The sequence below is a fragment of the Melospiza melodia genome, chromosome 7 (assembly GCF_035770615.1).
Source record: "Melospiza melodia melodia isolate bMelMel2 chromosome 7, bMelMel2.pri, whole genome shotgun sequence".
NCBI classification, from domain to species: domain Eukaryota; kingdom Metazoa; phylum Chordata; class Aves; order Passeriformes; family Passerellidae; genus Melospiza; species Melospiza melodia.
Genome location: NC_086200.1, coordinates 31195156 through 31212411, shown reverse-complemented (window position 1 = coordinate 31212411; position 17256 = coordinate 31195156). Strand labels below are relative to the sequence as shown.

Genomic DNA, 17256 nt, shown 5'->3' with positions numbered 1-17256 from the left:
GTTTTTCCAGCTTTTCCCAGGGTGGATTCCTCACTCCTGTCTGTGCTTCCTGACGGACACTCCGGATATCCCAGGGCACTCTCAGAAGGGAAATGCAGCCCTGAATCATCGTCTGCCCCGTGTCTGTCAGGGAGAAATAAACCCCTAAAAAACAAATGATAATGCTTTAAAAATCTGGAACTTTCTTCCCTATTTTAGCAGGAAAAAACTTTTTAAAAAAATCTGGAATTTTCTTCCCTATTTTAGCACCAAAAAAAAAAAAAAAAAATCTTAAAAATCTGGAATTTTCTTCCCTATTTTAGCACCAAAAAAACCAAACCTCCCTTCCAAAAAAAAAAAAAAAAAAAAAAAAAAAACCAACAACAAAAAAACCAAAAAATAAAAAACAAAAAGTAAAAAGACCCTGGAATTTTCTTCCATATTTTAGCAAAAAAAAAAACCAAAAACAAAACCAAAAAAACCCCAAAACAAACAAACAAACAAAAAAAAAAAAAAAAAAAACAAAACAAAAAAAACCCCAAAAAACCAAAGAAACAAAAAAATCCCAAAACCACAAAAACAAACAAAAAAAGAAAAAGAAAAAAGAACAAAAAAAAAAAACCCCAAAACCACTGGTGTTTTCTTCCATTTTTTTCTTCCAGGTTTTTTTTTTTCTTCCCTATTTTAACACCAAGAAAAGAAAAAAAAAAAAAAAAAAACACGGGGAATTTTCTTCCAATTTTCTCTTCCAGTTTTTTTTTTTTTTTTTTCCTGCCTATTTTAACACCAAAAAAAAAAAAGGCAAAAAGGCCCAAAAGGCCAAAAAAGCGATTTGCGCGCTCCGCGGCGCTGTCTGTGTTTACTCTGCAGCTGGCGCGGCGGCAGCGGCGGCGGTGACGCGGGGCCGGGGGCAGGACGGACCGACGGACGGACAGGCAGACACAGACAGACGCACGCACGGACGGACGGACGGACGGACGGCCATAAATAGCGGCCCCGCGTGGGGAGCCGGCAGAGCCGCCCCCGCGCAGCCCCAGGATGGTCCCGGCGCTGCTGCTGCTGCTGCTGCTCGGCTGGCCCGGCTGCTGCGGCCAGCAGAGGAGGATCGGTAAGGGCTGAGCCCTGCTCCAGGGATGCGTTAACCACGGTTTAACAGTGGTTTAATGCTGGTTTAGTGATGCTTTAGTGATGGTTTAACTCGGATTTAATTCTGCTTTAACTCTTCTTTGACACTGATTTAAAGCAGATTTCATTCTGATTTAACTCTGATTTAGTCCGCATTTAACTCTTCTTTAACTCTGATTTCATTCTGAGTTCATTCTGATTTCAAACTGCTTTAGCTCTGATATTATTCTGGTTTAACTCTGCTTTAACTCAGATTTAACTCCACTTTAACTCTACTTTAACTCTGACTTAACTCTGCTTTAGCTCTGATTTCATTCTGATTTAACTGTGATTTAGTCCTGATTTAACTTTGCTTTAACTCGGATTCAACTCTTCTTTAACTCTACTTTGACTTCATTCTGCTTTAACTCAGCATTAACTCTTCTAATTTAACTCTAACTCTGATTTAACTGTGATTTCATTCTGCTTTAACTCTGCTTTAACTCTGATTTCATTCAAGTCTGATTTCCTTCTGCTTTAACTCTGCTTGAACTCTACTTTAACTCTGCTTTAACTCTGATTTCATTCAAGTCTGATTTCATTCTGATTTAACTCTGCCTTTATCCTGATTAAAGCCTGATTTAACCCTGACTTCATTCTGATTTAAATCTGCTTTAACTCTGATTTAAGTTGGATTTAATCCTGATTTAACTCTGCTTTAACTCTGATTTTCATGCTGATTTCATTCTGATTTAATCCTGATTTAACTCTGATTTCATTCTGCTTTAACTCTGCCTTAACTCCACTTTAACTCTGCTTTAATCCTGATTTAACTCTGCTTTAACTTTGCTTTAATTCCACTTTAACTCTACTTTAATCCCAACTCAATTCTGATTTTTTGAGGGTTTTTTAGGCTGCTCTGAAAATGCTGAGGGGTGGAAAGGATAAAGAGGGAGGATTTTTCAGCTGGGGCCTGAAAATGTTGAGGGGGATTTTGTAGGAAAATTTTGTGCAAATAATGCTCCATGGGATTTTTTAACCCAATTTTCCTCCTGAGAGGTGAAACTTTATTTAAGGAAAATACAGGAAATAAATAATTTAATGAAAGTTTTGTTTAAGGAAAATAAAGGAAACTAATGATCCCCATCCCACAGCACATCCTTGGATTTCCTCCAGGAATGCTCCAATTCCACTTCTCCAAATCTGCTTTTGGGGAATTCTTAGCTCTAGGAGGATTTCTGGCAATCCAAGTTATTCCCAATCCAGAATTTACTGGAGATCTCACAAATATTCACCTTTGTTTTTTTTTTTTTTTTTTTTTTTGGAGAAGATCCACGAGGTTTTTGGGTTTGTTTGTCTTGTGGAAATGAGGAATTTTTATGAATCAGTGCTGGGAAATTCTCCCTGCTCAGGCAGAGCCCAAATTCCAGCTGATTTTCCCCCTGGACACACAGAGGGGTTTGTGGGATTTATTCCTGGTTTTCTCTTTGCTGTAGGTATGGGGTGGTTTCTGTTAGGGGATTGGCAAATCTGGGAAAAAAGAGAGAAATTATGGGGAAGAAAATTAGAGAAAGTAGGGGGGAATGGAGAAATTAGAGGAATAAATAAATTATAGGGGGAAAATTGAGAAATTATAGGGGGAAAATTGAGAAATTATAGGGGGGAAATTGAGAAATTATAGAAAAAAATGAGACGTTATGGGGGAAAATGATAAGTTATAGGAAAATTGAGAAATTGTAGGGGAAATGGAGAAATAGGGGGAAAATAGGGAAATTATAGAAAAAATTTAGACATTTTGGGGGAAAATGATAAATTATAGGAAAATTTGAAAAATTAGAGAGAAAAATAGAGAAATTATAGGAATAAAATGAGAAACTCTAGAAAAACCCAGAGAAATGAGGTTGTGCATCCTCATGGCCAGTGAGGAATTTGACGCTGGGATTTTGGGAGAATCCCTGAGTCAAACTCTGTGCCCAGTTGTGTTCTCACTCCCAAATTATCGCTAAAATCCCCAATCCCAGCAGCACCAGCTCCATCCCTCCCTCCCTTGGGCACGTCCCAGATTTTTGCCCCATCCCAAAGGGGCCCTGCAGACCCCAGATCCCAACGGGAGGGAACAGCGGGATCCCATCCCTGGCTGAGCTCGGGAGCTCGTCCTGATCCTGTAGAATTTCCAGTTTCCCCTGGAGCTCATCCTGACCCTCCAGAATTCCCAGTTTTCCCATGGAGCTGCTCCTGACCCCCTGCAGCATCCCTGTTTTCCCCCGGCTGAGCCCCCCTGTCCTTTGTGTCCCCAAGATCCCAGCCGGCCCTTCCCCAGCGCCGCCGCCCGCAGGGAGCCCGCCTTGAGCCGCGGCATTCCCGGGAATGCGCTGGGAGCAGGTGAGAGAATTCCCAGGAATGAACCTGGAAAGGGGCAACATTCCCGGGAATGAACCTGGGAGCAGGGGAGAGAACTCCCGGGAATGAACCTGGAAAGGGGCAACATTCCCGGGAATGAACCTGGGAGCAGGGGAGAGAATTCCCAGGAATGAACCTGGGAGCAGGTGAGAGAACTCCCGGGAATGAACCTGGAAAGGGGAGAGAATTCCCAGGAATGAACCTGGGAGCAGGGGAGAGAATTCCCGGGAATGAACCTGGAAAGGGGAGAGAATTCCCAGGAATGAACCTGGGAGCAGGGGAGAGAACTCCCGGGAATGAACCTGGAAAGGGGCAACATTCCCGGGAATGAACCTGGGAGCAGGGGAGAGAATTCCCGGGAATGAACCTGGAAAGGGGAGAGAATTCCCAGGAATGAACCTGGGAGCAGGTGAGAGAACTCCCGGGAATGAACCTGGGAGCAGGTGAGAGGGAAAGGAGCTCTGGGAATTCCACGGGAGCAGGTGAGAGGGGCAGCGTTCGCAGGGATTCCATGGGAAAGGGGCAGAATTCCCGGGTATTCCATGGGCCAGCATTCCCAAGAATTCCATGGGGCAGCATTCCCGGTTTTCCATGGGGCAGCATTCCCGTTTTTCCACACCCAGAACAGCCTCGGGCTCCAGCCATGCCCAGCCCCAGCCCAGCGTTTGCTGCTCTTGGCACCAAATCCCTCCCCAGGCGTGAGGTTCAGGTTCAGGGCTGGTGCCAGAGCAGATCCCAGTGCTGCTCCCAGATTCCAGCCAGGAACTGCTCGGGGTGGAGGCTGAATGTTAAATTATTCATATAATAATATATGAATGTTATCAATATAGTTATTATACTCTCTAATATATACAGACTGTAATACAGTAATTATATAGTTTATATATATATTATAGATAATATATATTATATATAATTATCATGTATTAGAAAATATTATAGGAATAATAATTAAAATATTATTCCTATCATTATTCACATTATTATAATGAATACTTTATAAAATATTATGTGAGTAATAATTAAATATTATTAATATCATTATAATTCATACGATAACATATGAATATATAATATATATTCATATTAATATATGAATATACTCTCATATATTCATATTTTCATATATATTAATGTATTTCATATAAATACATTCAATAAATATATATGTATTCATATAATATATATGAATAGAAACCTTCCCAGGTTTATAATCAGCCTGGATTATAAACCTGGGATATTCAGGGATTTTTCCCAACAATTTGGGGTTTTTTTTAGGAGGAGGAGAAGTCGGGCCAGAAATGCTGCAAGAAATGAGGGAAACCAACCGGGTGCTGCTGGAAGTTCGGGATTTGTTGAAGCAGCAGGTGGGTGGAAAATTCCTGATTTCCTGAGGTCTGGGAATTCTCTGCTCCCTGTGCAGAGTGAGCAGGTTATTGCTGCAGAACAGAGTCCAGAGGTGGTTTGTAATTGGGAGATAATTGGGAAAAACTCTCAAGCTGGGGGAAACTTCAAGGTGGAAAAAAAACCCTTTAAGTTGGGAAAGAATTCTGGTTGAAAAAACCTTCAGGGTGGGGAAATCTTCAAGGTGAGAAAAACCTTCAAAAAATGTTTTATTTAGTAGTAGTAGTAGTAGTAGTAGTGGTGGTGGTGGTGGTAGTAGTAGTATTTATTTATTTATTTATTTATTTATTTTTGATTGATTGATTGATTGATTGACTGGTTGATTTCACTGGCCGGGCTCCCGGCCCTGGCTCAGCCCTGCTGCTGCTCCCCTGCAGATCAAGGAGATCACGTTCCTGAAGAACACGGTCATGGAGTGCGACGCCTGCGGTGAGTGCTGGCTGTGCCCTGAGCTGGGTGTGCCCTCTGTGCCCTCTGTGCCCTGTGCTGCCAGCCGGGGGCAAATCCCAGTCAGTCCTGGTTACCGCAGTTAGTCCTGGTTGTCACAGCCCTGGTCACCACAGTTAGTTATTCCTGCTCATCACATTCAGTCCTCATCACAGTTGCTCCTGATCCTCGCACTCTTCACCCCCAGCCTTTGTTTCTGCCCCTCTGCCTCTGAGCTGGGGTGGTGGCCCTGGGACACCCCAGAACTGTACTGGTGGCTCTGGGACACCCCATGGTGGCTGTGGGATACCCCAGAACTGTACTGGTGGCTTTGGGACACTCCAGGTAGTTCTGGTGGCTCTGGGACACCTCATGGTGGCTTTGGGACACCGCGGAGCTGAGCTGGTGGCATTGGCACATGCCATGGTGGCTTCGGGACGTGCCAGGTTGTCCTGGTGGCTCTGGGACACCGCAGGGTTGTTGTGGTGGCTCTGGGACACCCAGTGGTGGCCCCGGGGCGCTGCCCTCACCCCGCGCTGTCCCCAGGCATGCGGCCGGAGGTGACCGGCCCCGTGGTCACCGTGACCCAGTTCAAGCGCTGCGTGCCCAACCCGTGCTTCCCGGGCGTGCCCTGCACCGAGAGCGGCACCGGCTTCCGCTGCGGGCCCTGCCCGGCGGGCTACAGCGGCAACGGCACCCACTGCTCCGACATCAACGAGGTACAGAAACCGGGCACCGGCGGGGTAACACACCGGGCACCGGCGGGGTAACACACCGGGCACCGGCGGGGTAACAACACCGGGCACCGGCGGGGTAACAACACCGGGCACCAGCGGGGTAACAACACCGGGCATCAGCGGGGTAACACACCGGGCACCAGCAGGGTAACAACACCGGGCATCAGTGGGGTAACACACCGGGCACCGGCAGGGTAACACACTGGGCACCGGCGGGGTAACAACACCGGGCACCGGCAGGGTAACACTGGGCACCGGCGGGGGTAACAACACCGGGCACCAGCGGGGTAACACACTGGGCACCAGCGGGGTAACACACTGGGCACTGGCGGGGTAACACACCGGGCACTGGCGGGGTAACAACACCGGGCACCAGCGGGGTAACACCGGGCACCAGCGGGGTAACAACACCGGGCATCAGCGGGGTAACAACACCGGGCATCGGCGGGGTAACACACCGGGCATCAGTGGGGTAACAACACCGGGCACCGGCAGGGTAACACCGGGCATCAGCGGGGTAACACACCGGGCACCGGCAGGGTAACACACCGGGCACCAGCGGGGTAACACCGGGCACCGGCAGGGTAACAACACCGGGCATCAGCGGGGTAACACACCGGGCACCGGCAGGGTAACACACCGGGCACCAGCGGGGTAACACCGGGCACCGGCAGGGTAACAACACCGGGCACCGGCAGGGTAACAACACCGGGCACCAGCGGGGTAACACACTGGGCACCAGCGGGGTAACACACCGGGCAACGGCAGGGTAACAACACCGGGCACCAGCGGGGTAACACCGGGCATCAGCGGGGTAACACACCGGGCATCAGCAGGGTAACACACCGGGCACCAGCGGGGTAACACTGGCACAGGAATGGCAGCGCGGCCACGGGGCTGGCCCGGGCACCGAGAGACTGCAGGAGATGTGGGAGCTGCAGTTCTGTGCCTGGCACACGTTGGGGTTTCTGCAGGAGCTAGGATTCCTACAGACTCTGGAATTCTGTGCCTGGCACACACTGGAACCCTGCAGGAGGTGGATTCCTGTAGGAGCTGCAATTCCTGCAGGAGCTGCAGTTCCGTGCTTGGCACACGCTGGGATCCATGCAGCTCTGGAATTCTGTGCCTGGCACATGCTGGGATCCCTGCAGGAGCTGCAGTTCCGTGCTTGGCACGCACTGGAATTCCTGCAGCTCTGAAATTCTGTGCCTGGCCCTCCCCAGGGAGGCTTTAGGGCCAGCCCAGTCAGGATTTCTCCCAACAAAATAAATCCTGAGGTTTGTGCCACACAGGGAGGGGAGTTTGGAGCACCAGAGCCGCCTCCTTGGCTGAGGAGTTGTAGAGATAAGATTTATTAGGTGTGGAATGGGATCAAACAGTTCCCAGATAATCCTTGAAACAGCAAATCTCAACCACAGGGCTTTGCTTCTGCCCCTAAATCAAACCTGGCTGGGCAGATACTGTGTATTATTTTTAGGAAATTTTCTCTGTTTTTAGAAAATGTGGCATTCCACCAGTTTTAAGCTCTGTGTGTGTGCAAAGCTCTGCTCATCCGTGGATTTTTTTGTAGGGCTCCTGAGCTCTGTGCTTCCCAAGCCATGAACTTGATTTTCCCACTCTTGCACAGCCTCAATTGCATTTCAATTTAAAAACCTGCTGAGGGCTCCATGGGAGATTTTGGGATTGTCAGGCCAAAATGTGGGATCCACTGTATCCCTGTGATGCATCTGCCAGCACAGAGCATAAAATGCAGGGAAAATGATGAAGTGTTGGAGGAAGCAAAGCATTCAGAGCGGTTTTGGAAAGAAAGAGTGGTGAACAAACAACTCGAGTAGTGTTTCAGAGCCAGGGTGGGGAATTGTCCAGTCCCCTGGGCTCTGAGGATTCCAGGAAGGAAAAGGTGAAGCCAGAGCAGCTCCCTGGTGTCACCTGAGGAGAGTCACAGCTCAGAGTGGCTTTGGCTCTGTTCCATTGCGCCCAGGGCACACCCGGGCTGAGGAAGTTCTGTGCCCTTTTTTCTTCCTTCAGACCAAAACCCCGAGAGCTGGAGGTGCCCCAGGGCTGGAGCTGCCCCCTGGCACCGCCCTGGGCACCGTGTGTGTTGTTTCAGTGCAATGCCAACCCCTGCTTCCCGAAAGTGCAGTGCATTAACACCAGCCCCGGCTTCCGCTGCGACCCCTGCCCGCCCGGCTTCACGGGGCAGCTGCTGGAGGGGGTGGGACTGGCCTTTGCCAGGGCCAACAAGCAGGTGAGGCCTGGAACGTTCCGTGCCCCTCGGGAAATGGCAATTCCCTCCCCTCTGCGGCTGGGAGTGTGAAGGAACAGGAGGGAAACGCGAGGTGATGGTTCCCAGGGATGGAAGGGACTCCTGGCTGATGGAAGGGAGGGTGGAGAGGGGCTGGGAGGGAATTCCCATCCCTGGAAGGGTCCCAGGCCAGCCTGGAGCAGCCTGGGATGGTGGAGGGTGTCCCTGGGAATGGGAATGGGGTTGGGAATGGGAATGGGAATGAGAATGGGAATCCTTCCTGCTGGGACACAGATAAGTTCCTGCAGCTGCTGCCACCCCCTCCCAGCTTCTCTGACAGCTCAAGGCAGATCAAAAATCCCAACAGCCTGGGCTGATTGGGGTTTTTAGGGATAACTGTCCCACATGTGGCTCTGGGAATTTGGGGCTGGTCATGGGTCGTGGGTCCTGTTCTCCCTGGGGTGGGATGGAGGTGAAGGTGTGTCCTGTTCCCCCTGGGGTGAATATGAAGGTGAGTCCTGTTCCCCCTGGGCAGGTGTGCACCGACATCAACGAGTGTGAGACTGGAGCTGCCACGAATTGTGTCCCCAACTCCATCTGCATCAACACTCGGGTAAATCCTCAGGGATGCGGGGAGGGTCCCGGGGCTGGAGCCGGGCTGGGAGAGATGGGGGGGCTCACTGGAGAGGAGAAGGATCCAGGGAGAGCTCAGAGCCCTTCAGGGCCTGAAGGGGCTCCAGGAGAGCTGCAGAGGGACTGGGGACAGGGGATGGAGGACAGGACACAGGGAATGGATTTAAACTGGGAAAAGGGAGATTTGGGTGGGGTATTGGGGAGGGATTCCTGGCTGGGAGGGTGGGGATGGATGGGATGGAATTCCCTGTGGCTGTCCCTACATCCCTGGAGTGTCCCAGGGCAGACCCGGGGCAGGGGAGGTGTCCCGAGGCTGGGCTTTAAGAACGAATCCCGAGCAGGGATTTCCAGGATCCCCGTTGAGTTCTGCTCCCGTTCCCCCCGCAGGGATCCTACAAGTGCGGGGCGTGCAAGCCGGGCTTTGTGGGGGATCAGATCAGCGGCTGCCGCAGCCCGACGGCGCCCGGGGCCCGGCGCTGCCCCAACGGCGAGATCAGCCCGTGCCACGAGAAAGCCGAGTGCATCGTGGAGAGGGACGGCTCGCTGTCCTGCCAGGTGGGCACGGCTGCCAGCCTGCATGGGGCACCCTGTGGAGACTGGGGTCTGATCCTACCCTGTGGAGACTGGGGTGTGGTGCCACCCTATGGAGACTGGGGTCTGATCCTACCCCATGGAGACTGGGGTGTGGTGCCACCCTATAGAGACTGGGGTGTGGTGCCACCCTATAGGGACTGGGGTCTGATCCCGCTCTATCGAGAGTGGGGTCGGGTCCGGGTCCCACCCTCCTGAGTCTGGGCTCTGGTCTGACCCTCCTGCACATGGGGACTGGTCCCTGTCTCTGCCGAGACTGGTTGGGGTCTGGTCCGACCCCTGCCCCGGGATTTGGGTTAGGTGCAATCCTCCAGCAATTGGGGTCGGTTCTGATCCCAAACTCCCTGCGATTGGGGTCCGGTGTGATCCCAAATTCTCTCGGTCTGCTCGCTCCTCGTTCCCTCGTCCCTCGCTCCTCTCCCGAGTCTGCCACTGCCCTCTCCTGGAGATCGCCCTTCCCGAACCATCCGTGTGCCCCGAGCTCCTCCCTGGGCTGCTCCCTCCCGCTTTTGGGGTTTTGATTTTCTCCGAAGCGCTGCGAACCTGTCGGGTACGGAATTCCCTGGGGCTGAGCAGGAAGTGTCCAGGGAATCGGGATCGGGGATCAGCAGCCTCAGAGCCAAGCTCTGCTCAGCTTGTGCTGCTGCTCCTCACGTCCCAGCAGCGCAGGGAGCAGATCCGAGCTGGTGAAACCCCAGAAATGTTTCTCCCGGGTGTTATTTCCCCGTAGGGTTTCACATCCCGGGTCTGCACCGTTCCGTGCCGTGTCTCGGGTAAATCCCGGGACTTTGGGGGCTGACTCTGTGTGTGTGTCCCTCGCAGTGCCTCGTGGGCTGGGCAGGGAACGGCTACGTGTGCGGCAAGGACACGGACATCGACGGCGTCCCCGACGAGAAGCAGCGCTGCTCCGACAAGAATTGCCGCAAGGTGAGGGCGGAAATGCGGGGATTTCATCCCAATTTCCCTCCAGGCTGCTGGGACCCGCGCAGCTCGGGCTGGGTGCAGTCCCACACCCCCGTGTCTGTCTGTCTGTCTGTCTGTCTGTCCTGCAGGACAACTGCATGACCGTGCCCAACTCGGGCCAGGAGGACGCGGACCGGGACGGCATCGGCGACGCCTGCGACGACGACGCGGACGGGGACGGGATCCCCAACGCCGAGGTGCGGGCTCGGCTGCCCCGGGGGTCCCGGTGGGGATTTAGAGATTCCAGTGTGAATTCAGGAGTCCCAGTGGGAATTCAGGGGTCCCAGTTTGAATTCTGAGGTCCCAGTGGAAATTTAGGGATTCCAGGAGGAATTTAGGGATCCCAGAGTGTGAATTTAGAGGTCCCAGTGTGAATTGAGGGGTCCCAGCAGAGTTCAGGGGTCCCAGTGTGGCCTCGCCCTGGGGTCTCTGAGGCTCCCAGCCCAGGCGAGACCCCCGAGGTCGGTCGGGAGCGCGTGCTCAGCGAGCCCTGCTGGGCACGGCCCGGGAGGTGCCCGTGTCCCCAGCCTGTCCCCTGTCCCTGCAGGACAACTGTGTGTACACCAGGAACGCGGACCAGCGCAACGCCGACAAGGACAACTTTGGGGACGCGTGTGACAACTGCCGGCAGGTGAAGAACAACGACCAGAGGGACATCGACGGCGACGGCAAAGGCGACGAGTGCGACGAGGACATGGATGGGGACGGTGAGAGCCAGCTGGCCCGGGCTGGGCCTGTTTGTGTCACCCAGCTCAGCCCTGGGGACACGCAGGGCTGTCCCCGTGTCCCCCAGCTCAGCCTTTCATGGGTGCTGCCTCGGGTTTATTTTCATTTTATTGGCCACAGTTGTGGTTTCTTCAGGGTCCCCCGTGGAAGGGAGGAAATGATGAATCTGAGTCCATGTTCTTAGAAGGCTCATTTATTATTTTATGATCTATATTATATTAAAGAATGCTATACTAAACTATACTAAAGAATAGAAAAAGGATGCAGACAGAAGGCTTAACAAGAATGATAATGAAAGCTTGTGACTCCTTACAGAGTCCTGACACAGCCTGACCCTGATTGGTCATTAAGTTAAAACAATTCACATTAAACCAATCAAACAATCTCCAAACACATTCCAAAGCAGCAAAACACAAGAGAAGCAATCAGATAATTATTGCTTTCATTTTTCTCTGAGGCTTCTCAGCTTCCCAGGAGAGGAAATCCTGGCAAAGGGATTTTTCAGAAAATGTGACAGTGACGCACAGTCACAGCCAGCCTCGTCCTGGCTGCCTTGTGCTGCATTTTAAGGGAGAAATTTGGGAATATCTGAGTTGCCAGCAGCACCTGGCTCGAGGCTGGGGGAGTCCCCTGGGGTGGCTTTGGAAACGGAGCTGATCACAGCGTGCACAAAGCTGCTCCCAGCAGCCAGGAATGCCAGCACCACCCCAAACCCTGAAATCCTGGCTTTAGCCTGGATCTGTGTGGATCCGCTCTCACCTGTTTTGCAGGGATCAGGAACACCATGGACAACTGCAGGAGAGTGCCCAACCCTGACCAGAGGGACGGGGACGGGGACGGCGTGGGGGACGCCTGTGACAGCTGCCCCACGCTCAGCAACCCCGACCAGGTACAGGGAGAGCCCTGCGCAGGTACAGAGAGAGCCCAGACCGAGCCCCTCCTGTCACCCAGCCATGCCAGGGCACCATTCCAGCTGCCACCCTCCTGTGCCACAAAAGGAAATTCCCTCCGGAGCAAATATCAGGAAATTTGGCGCTCTGGGCTCTCCCTTCCTGCCCTGTCCCACTGCTGGAATTCCTCAGGATCCTCCCCAAAAAATCCCACAGAGTCTCCTGCTGTTGGCAGCTCTCTGTTCTCTTCCTTGCCTTTTCCTCTGGGAAATTTAAATTATTCTTCCTTTATTTTTCTAGAAAGACACTGACCACGATCTGGTGGGAGATGTCTGTGACACCAATCAGGACAGGTGAGCTGCAGAAATTAAAACTTCTATTTATTTGCATGAAATCCTGGGAATGAAGGGACCAAAAGGCTGTGAAAACCTGGCTTGCCCTTATCCTATAAAAAATGGAGGTTTAGAGGTGGAATTTTCTTCAGACCTCACAAAAAGTGACCACTGGAAGGAAGCAGATCCCAGAGCTCCATCTCCAGCAGGAATGTCACTGACATACTTAATGAAAATCCCTTCACTGGGATTTGTCTCCTGAGAAGCCTCAGAAAAGAAATGTGAACAGTAATTATCAGATGGCTTAGAATGTGCTCTGGAGATGGTTTAGCAACAGCTGCAGCTTTGATTGGTTCCATGTGGATTATTGTTAATTAATGGCCAATCACAGCCAGCTGTGTCAGACCCTCTGGTCAGTCACAAGATTTAATTATTCATTCTTTTCCAGCCTTCTGATGTCTCCTGTCTCTTTCTTTAGTATAGTGTTAGTATAGAAATAGAATAGAATATATAGTATAGTGTAGTGTAGTATAGTATAGTATGTGTAATATGTGATATATAATATATAATCTAAAATATAATATAATAAAATAATAAATCAGCCTTCTGAAACATGGAGCCAGTTCTCATCTCTTCCCTCGTGCTGGGGACCCTCCCACGTTCCTGAGCCATCCCTGGGGTGCCCTGCAAGGCTGAAATCCCGGGTGCAGCTGCAGCCCCCAGCCCCGGGGGCGCTCCCCGTGCTGGAGGCCGTGGGTGACGTGTCCCTGTCCCTGTCCCTGTCCCTTCTCCCCCAGCGACGGCGACGGGCACCAGGACTCGCGGGACAACTGCCCCACGGTGCCCAACAGCTCCCAGGTGGACACGGACGGCGACGGGCTGGGGGACGAGTGTGACGAGGATGATGATGATGATGGCATCCCCGACTTCAGACCCCCCGGCCCTGACAACTGCAGGCTGGTGCCCAACCCCGGCCAGGAGGACTCGGATGGTGAGGGAGGGATGGCTCCCTTGGGGCTCCCTGGGGTCACTCCAGGCTCTGGAAGCCGCAGGAATTTGGGTTTTGTTGGCACTGAGTTGTGCCAGGCCTGGGACACTGCAGTGTCCACAGTGCCAGCACCGGGTCAGGTTTGGGGCCATGCTTGGGATCAGGTTTGGGATCATACTTGGGATCAGGTTTGGGGTCAGGTTCTCTCTCCCAGAAGTGTCTGGGCTTTGAGGGGTTTCTCTGCCAGCAGGAGAAGCCTCCAGGTTTCTCTGCAGCTCCTCGGGGTGCCCCAGTCCCTCGGTGCCCTCAGTGCCCCTGGTGCTGCCCGAGGCTGAGCAAAGCCAGGGCAGGAGCTGCTGCTCCAGGCTCCTTCCTCCTCCTCCTCCTCCTCCTCGTGCCCAGGGGACGGCGTGGGGAACCTGTGTGAGGATGACTTCGACAGGGACATGGTGATCGACAGGATCGACGTGTGCCCCGAGAACGCCGAGGTGACGCTCACCGACTTCAGGGCCTTCCAGACCGTGGTGCTGGACCCCGAGGGGGACGCTCAGATTGACCCCAACTGGATCGTCCTCAACCAGGTGGGGAGAGCCCAGCTGGGCGCAGTCCTGGGGGGCTTTCCCTCAAGGGCTCTGTGGTTCTGCAGTGCCCAAATCCCCGAGTCACAGTCCTGGGGCAGCACAAGGCGGGGTTTGGTGTGTCTGGAACTGCACTAAAGAGTCACCATTCCTCTTTCTCAGGGCATGGAGATTGTCCAGACCATGAACAGCGACCCTGGCCTGGCTGTAGGTGAGGAATTTCCCTTCTTCCTTTGGGAAATCATCACTCGGTGCAGCTTTGATCAGCCACTGCTCCGCGACTGCATCCCCTGTTTCCTGTAGTGCACAGAGTCCAGATTCCCCCTGGCAAAATCCACGTCCCCAGCTGAATCCTGGCTCTGTTCTGCTGCCCCTGACAGGGTACACAGCCTTTAACGGGGTGGACTTCGAGGGCACCTTCCACGTCAACACAGCCACGGACGACGACTACGCCGGGTTCATCTTTGGCTACCAGGACAGCTCCAGCTTCTACGTGGTGATGTGGAAGCAGATGGAGCAGACCTACTGGCAGGCCAACCCCTTCCGGGCAGTGGCAGAGCCTGGCATTCAGCTGAAGGTACAGGAGCCCTGCAGGAGCATTCCCTGCTGGAACTTTGCCTCGGGATCAGCAGCTGTGTGGGATCCTCTGTGCACACCTTGAGCAGGCTCTCCTCTGTCCCAGGCAGTGAAATCCAAAACGGGCCCTGGGGAGTACCTGCGGAATTCCCTGTGGCACACGGGAGACACCACGGACCAGGTGAAGCTGCTCTGGAAGGACCCCAGGAACTCGGGCTGGAAGGACAAGACCTCGTACCGCTGGTTCCTGCAGCACCGGCCCCAGGTCGGCTACATCAGGTGAGGCTCGGGGCAGGACCGTGCCCAGCAGGGAAATCAGCCCCGGAACGTTCTGGAAGGGAGCCCAGCCATGGGCAGGGACCCCTGTGCTGCCCCTCGGGCACTCCAGGGATGGAGCAGCCCTGAGGCCGGGGCAGCTCCTGCCATTCCCCGCCTTGCTCCCCTCCAGGGCTCGGTTCTACGAGGGCCCCGAGGTCGTGGCAGACACCGGCGTGGTCCTGGACACCACCATGAGAGGGGGACGCCTCGGGGTCTTCTGCTTCTCCCAGGAGAACATCATCTGGTCCAACCTCCGCTACCGCTGCAACGGTGAGTTGGGAAAGGCAGCCTGGGAATTCCGCTCCCTTTTCCAGTCCTGGACACCTGCACAGCCACGGGACCCGAGGCTGTTTTCCCTGCTGCTCCTGCCCCTGATCTCTGTTTGCTGTGACCCTCAGACACCATCCCAGAGGACTACGAGACGTTCCGGTTCCAGCAGGACTGATCCCCGCGGCGCCTCCGCCCCAGCCCGTGCCCAGCGCCCGCTCCCGCTCCGGAACCGCGCCCCAAGAGCTGCCAGCGCCTCCCCGCCCGCCCCCAGCGCCCCCCGCTCCCCTGCCCCACCAGCAGACCCTGAGAATGGCACAGAGGCCCCCGGGAAGGGCAGAGCGCAGACAGGGAGTGTGCCCAGAAGCCTGAGCTGCTGCACCCCGGCCCAGGGCCCTGCTGGGAGCTCCTGCAGCAGCTGCGATGGTTGGAGCTCCTTTGGCGCGGGTGGTTCCCAGGAATCTTCTCCCTGCTCCACGGCTCCTGAGTGAGAATGTTGTTTTCCTTTTCAAGAGCTGCTGCAAAGCAAGCTCAGCACGAGTCTGAGAGGGAAGGGACGTGTGGAGCAGCCTCGGTACAAGTTGCTCATTTTAATAAATGAAAAAGCACTTTAAGGAGAGTATCTTTGTTCTGGAATGTTGGAAAATAAATACTTGGAATGCTGGATAATAAATTCTAGATTTCTCCTTGGTCATGCCTGTGTTCTCTCCACTCTTCTGAAGCTTTTGCCTTGCAGATGTGGAAGGGAGGAACCTCCAGGGCTGAGCTCAGTGGGGCTGAGAGAGCCCTGGGCTGGATTGGGAATGCCAGTGCATGGAGGCACCTTTTCCTCAAGAGCCTCCCTGTCCTCAGCCCTGCCCTGCCTGGTTCTTGCTGGAAAAAAAAATTGAAGTTTCTCCCTTTTTTCCATGGATTCTCTCAGATTTTTCCACAGGATTCTCTCCCTTTTTTCCACAGGATTCTCTACCCTTTTTTCCATGGGATTCTCTCCCTTTTTTCCACGCTTTCCCCATCCCATCCCTCCACCCCCTGAAGACAAGAGCCAGCCGATTTTACCCCTTCAGGCCTTTATTTTGATAAAATTGGTCAAGCCCACATAAGGCAACGCACACACGGCTCCGCCCGCCCCCCGCCCGCCCCAACCGCCTCGGAAAATAAATAACACAAACCAAGAGAGGACTCCATGTAGTGTTTGGCTCTGCAGTATAGAAATTCCACACAATGATTCTGTTGTGTTGTTGTTATTTTTTTTTGTTTTGTTTTGTTGGTTTTTTTTTTTCCCTGTTTAAAAAGGTAAAAATGATTTATAATACACAGTCAGAATGTCGTGGTGCCCGCATAGAAAACCGACATGCAATCCATGCCTACACTGCGCCGTATAAATAAGATGCAACTCAAAATACAAAGAACAGGAACACTACAAAGTTTAATTCTAAGAGGGAGGGAGGTTTTTTTGGGTTTTTTTTCTTTTTCCTGGTTGTTTTTTAAAAAGGACAGACACACGTAACAAAGGCTACCTGCGCTTTCACATTGCCATCACAGTGACGGGGGGGCCGTTGCTCCGAGGAATAAACGCGCTGGTTTTGGGGTTTCTCCCGAAAAAAACAGCCAAGGTCGGGATCTGCGGGGGAGGAGGGGCCTTCCTGCTGCCCTCCTGTCCAGAGGGGGTTTCCAGGCGCTTTCCTTGAGGGAATTAACCAAATTAAGCTCAAGCCTTAATTGTTGTTCTGGCAGAAACCCGAGGTTTTAGGTCCAAGGGTTCGTTTTTGAGGGAAATTTAGGTAAACTGCTTTTAGATAAACTCAGGGCAACTTTTGCTCTTGGAATTGTGGAATTGAGGTTGGGACAGAGCCACTGAATCAGGGTTGGAAAGGAATCACTGGATTAAGGCTGGAAAGGAACCTGAATCAAGTTTGGAAAAGAACCTGACTCAAGTTTGGAAAAGAATCACCAAATTAGAGTTGGAAAAGAACGACCGAATCAAGGTGGGAGAAGGAAAACCAAATTAAGGTTGGAAAAGAATTCTGGGATCAAGGCTGGGAAGGAACGACCAAATCAGGGTTGGAAAGGACCTCCAGGACATCAAACCCAACCTCCCT

General features: G+C 52.7%; 1 protein-coding gene across 3 annotated transcripts; it reads left to right on the top strand.

The window, feature by feature from the left end:
• The first annotated feature begins 939 nt into the window (after positions 1-939).
• COMP (cartilage oligomeric matrix protein) lies at positions 940-15408 on the top strand. Of its 3 annotated transcripts, XM_063161205.1 has the most exons (20): positions 940-1087; positions 3382-3465; positions 4762-4850; positions 5265-5316; positions 5860-6032; positions 8161-8298; positions 8831-8908; positions 9316-9483; positions 10342-10446; positions 10572-10679; positions 11030-11189; positions 11979-12097; positions 12399-12451; positions 13228-13421; positions 13821-13999; positions 14159-14207; positions 14377-14573; positions 14679-14851; positions 15021-15160; positions 15289-15408. In XM_063161205.1, exons 1-20 carry the CDS (start codon positions 1018-1020, stop codon positions 15333-15335), a joined length of 2376 nt encoding a protein of 791 aa, XP_063017275.1. In that variant the 5' UTR covers positions 940-1017; the 3' UTR covers positions 15336-15408. The 3 variants fall into 3 exon arrangements, with proteins under 3 accessions (XP_063017275.1, XP_063017276.1, XP_063017277.1); XM_063161206.1 differs by lacking the exon at positions 3382-3465 and having other exon boundaries at positions 942-1087; XM_063161207.1 differs by lacking the exons at positions 940-1087; positions 3382-3465 and adding an exon at positions 3897-3926.
• The last annotated feature ends 1848 nt before the right edge of the window (positions 15409-17256 follow it).

Excerpts from the sequence above, each read along its gene's own strand:
- COMP (XM_063161205.1), top strand. The coding sequence starts at position 1,018 with ATGGTCCCGGCGCTGCTGCTGCTGCTGCTGCTCGGCTGGCCCGGCTGC. Across the intron at positions 4,851-5,264 it reads GGGATTTGTTGAAGCAGCAG|ATCAAGGAGATCACGTTCCT; the intron begins GTGGGTGGAAAA and ends GCTCCCCTGCAG. Across the intron at positions 10,447-10,571 it reads CCGACAAGAATTGCCGCAAG|GACAACTGCATGACCGTGCC; the intron begins GTGAGGGCGGAA and ends TCTGTCCTGCAG.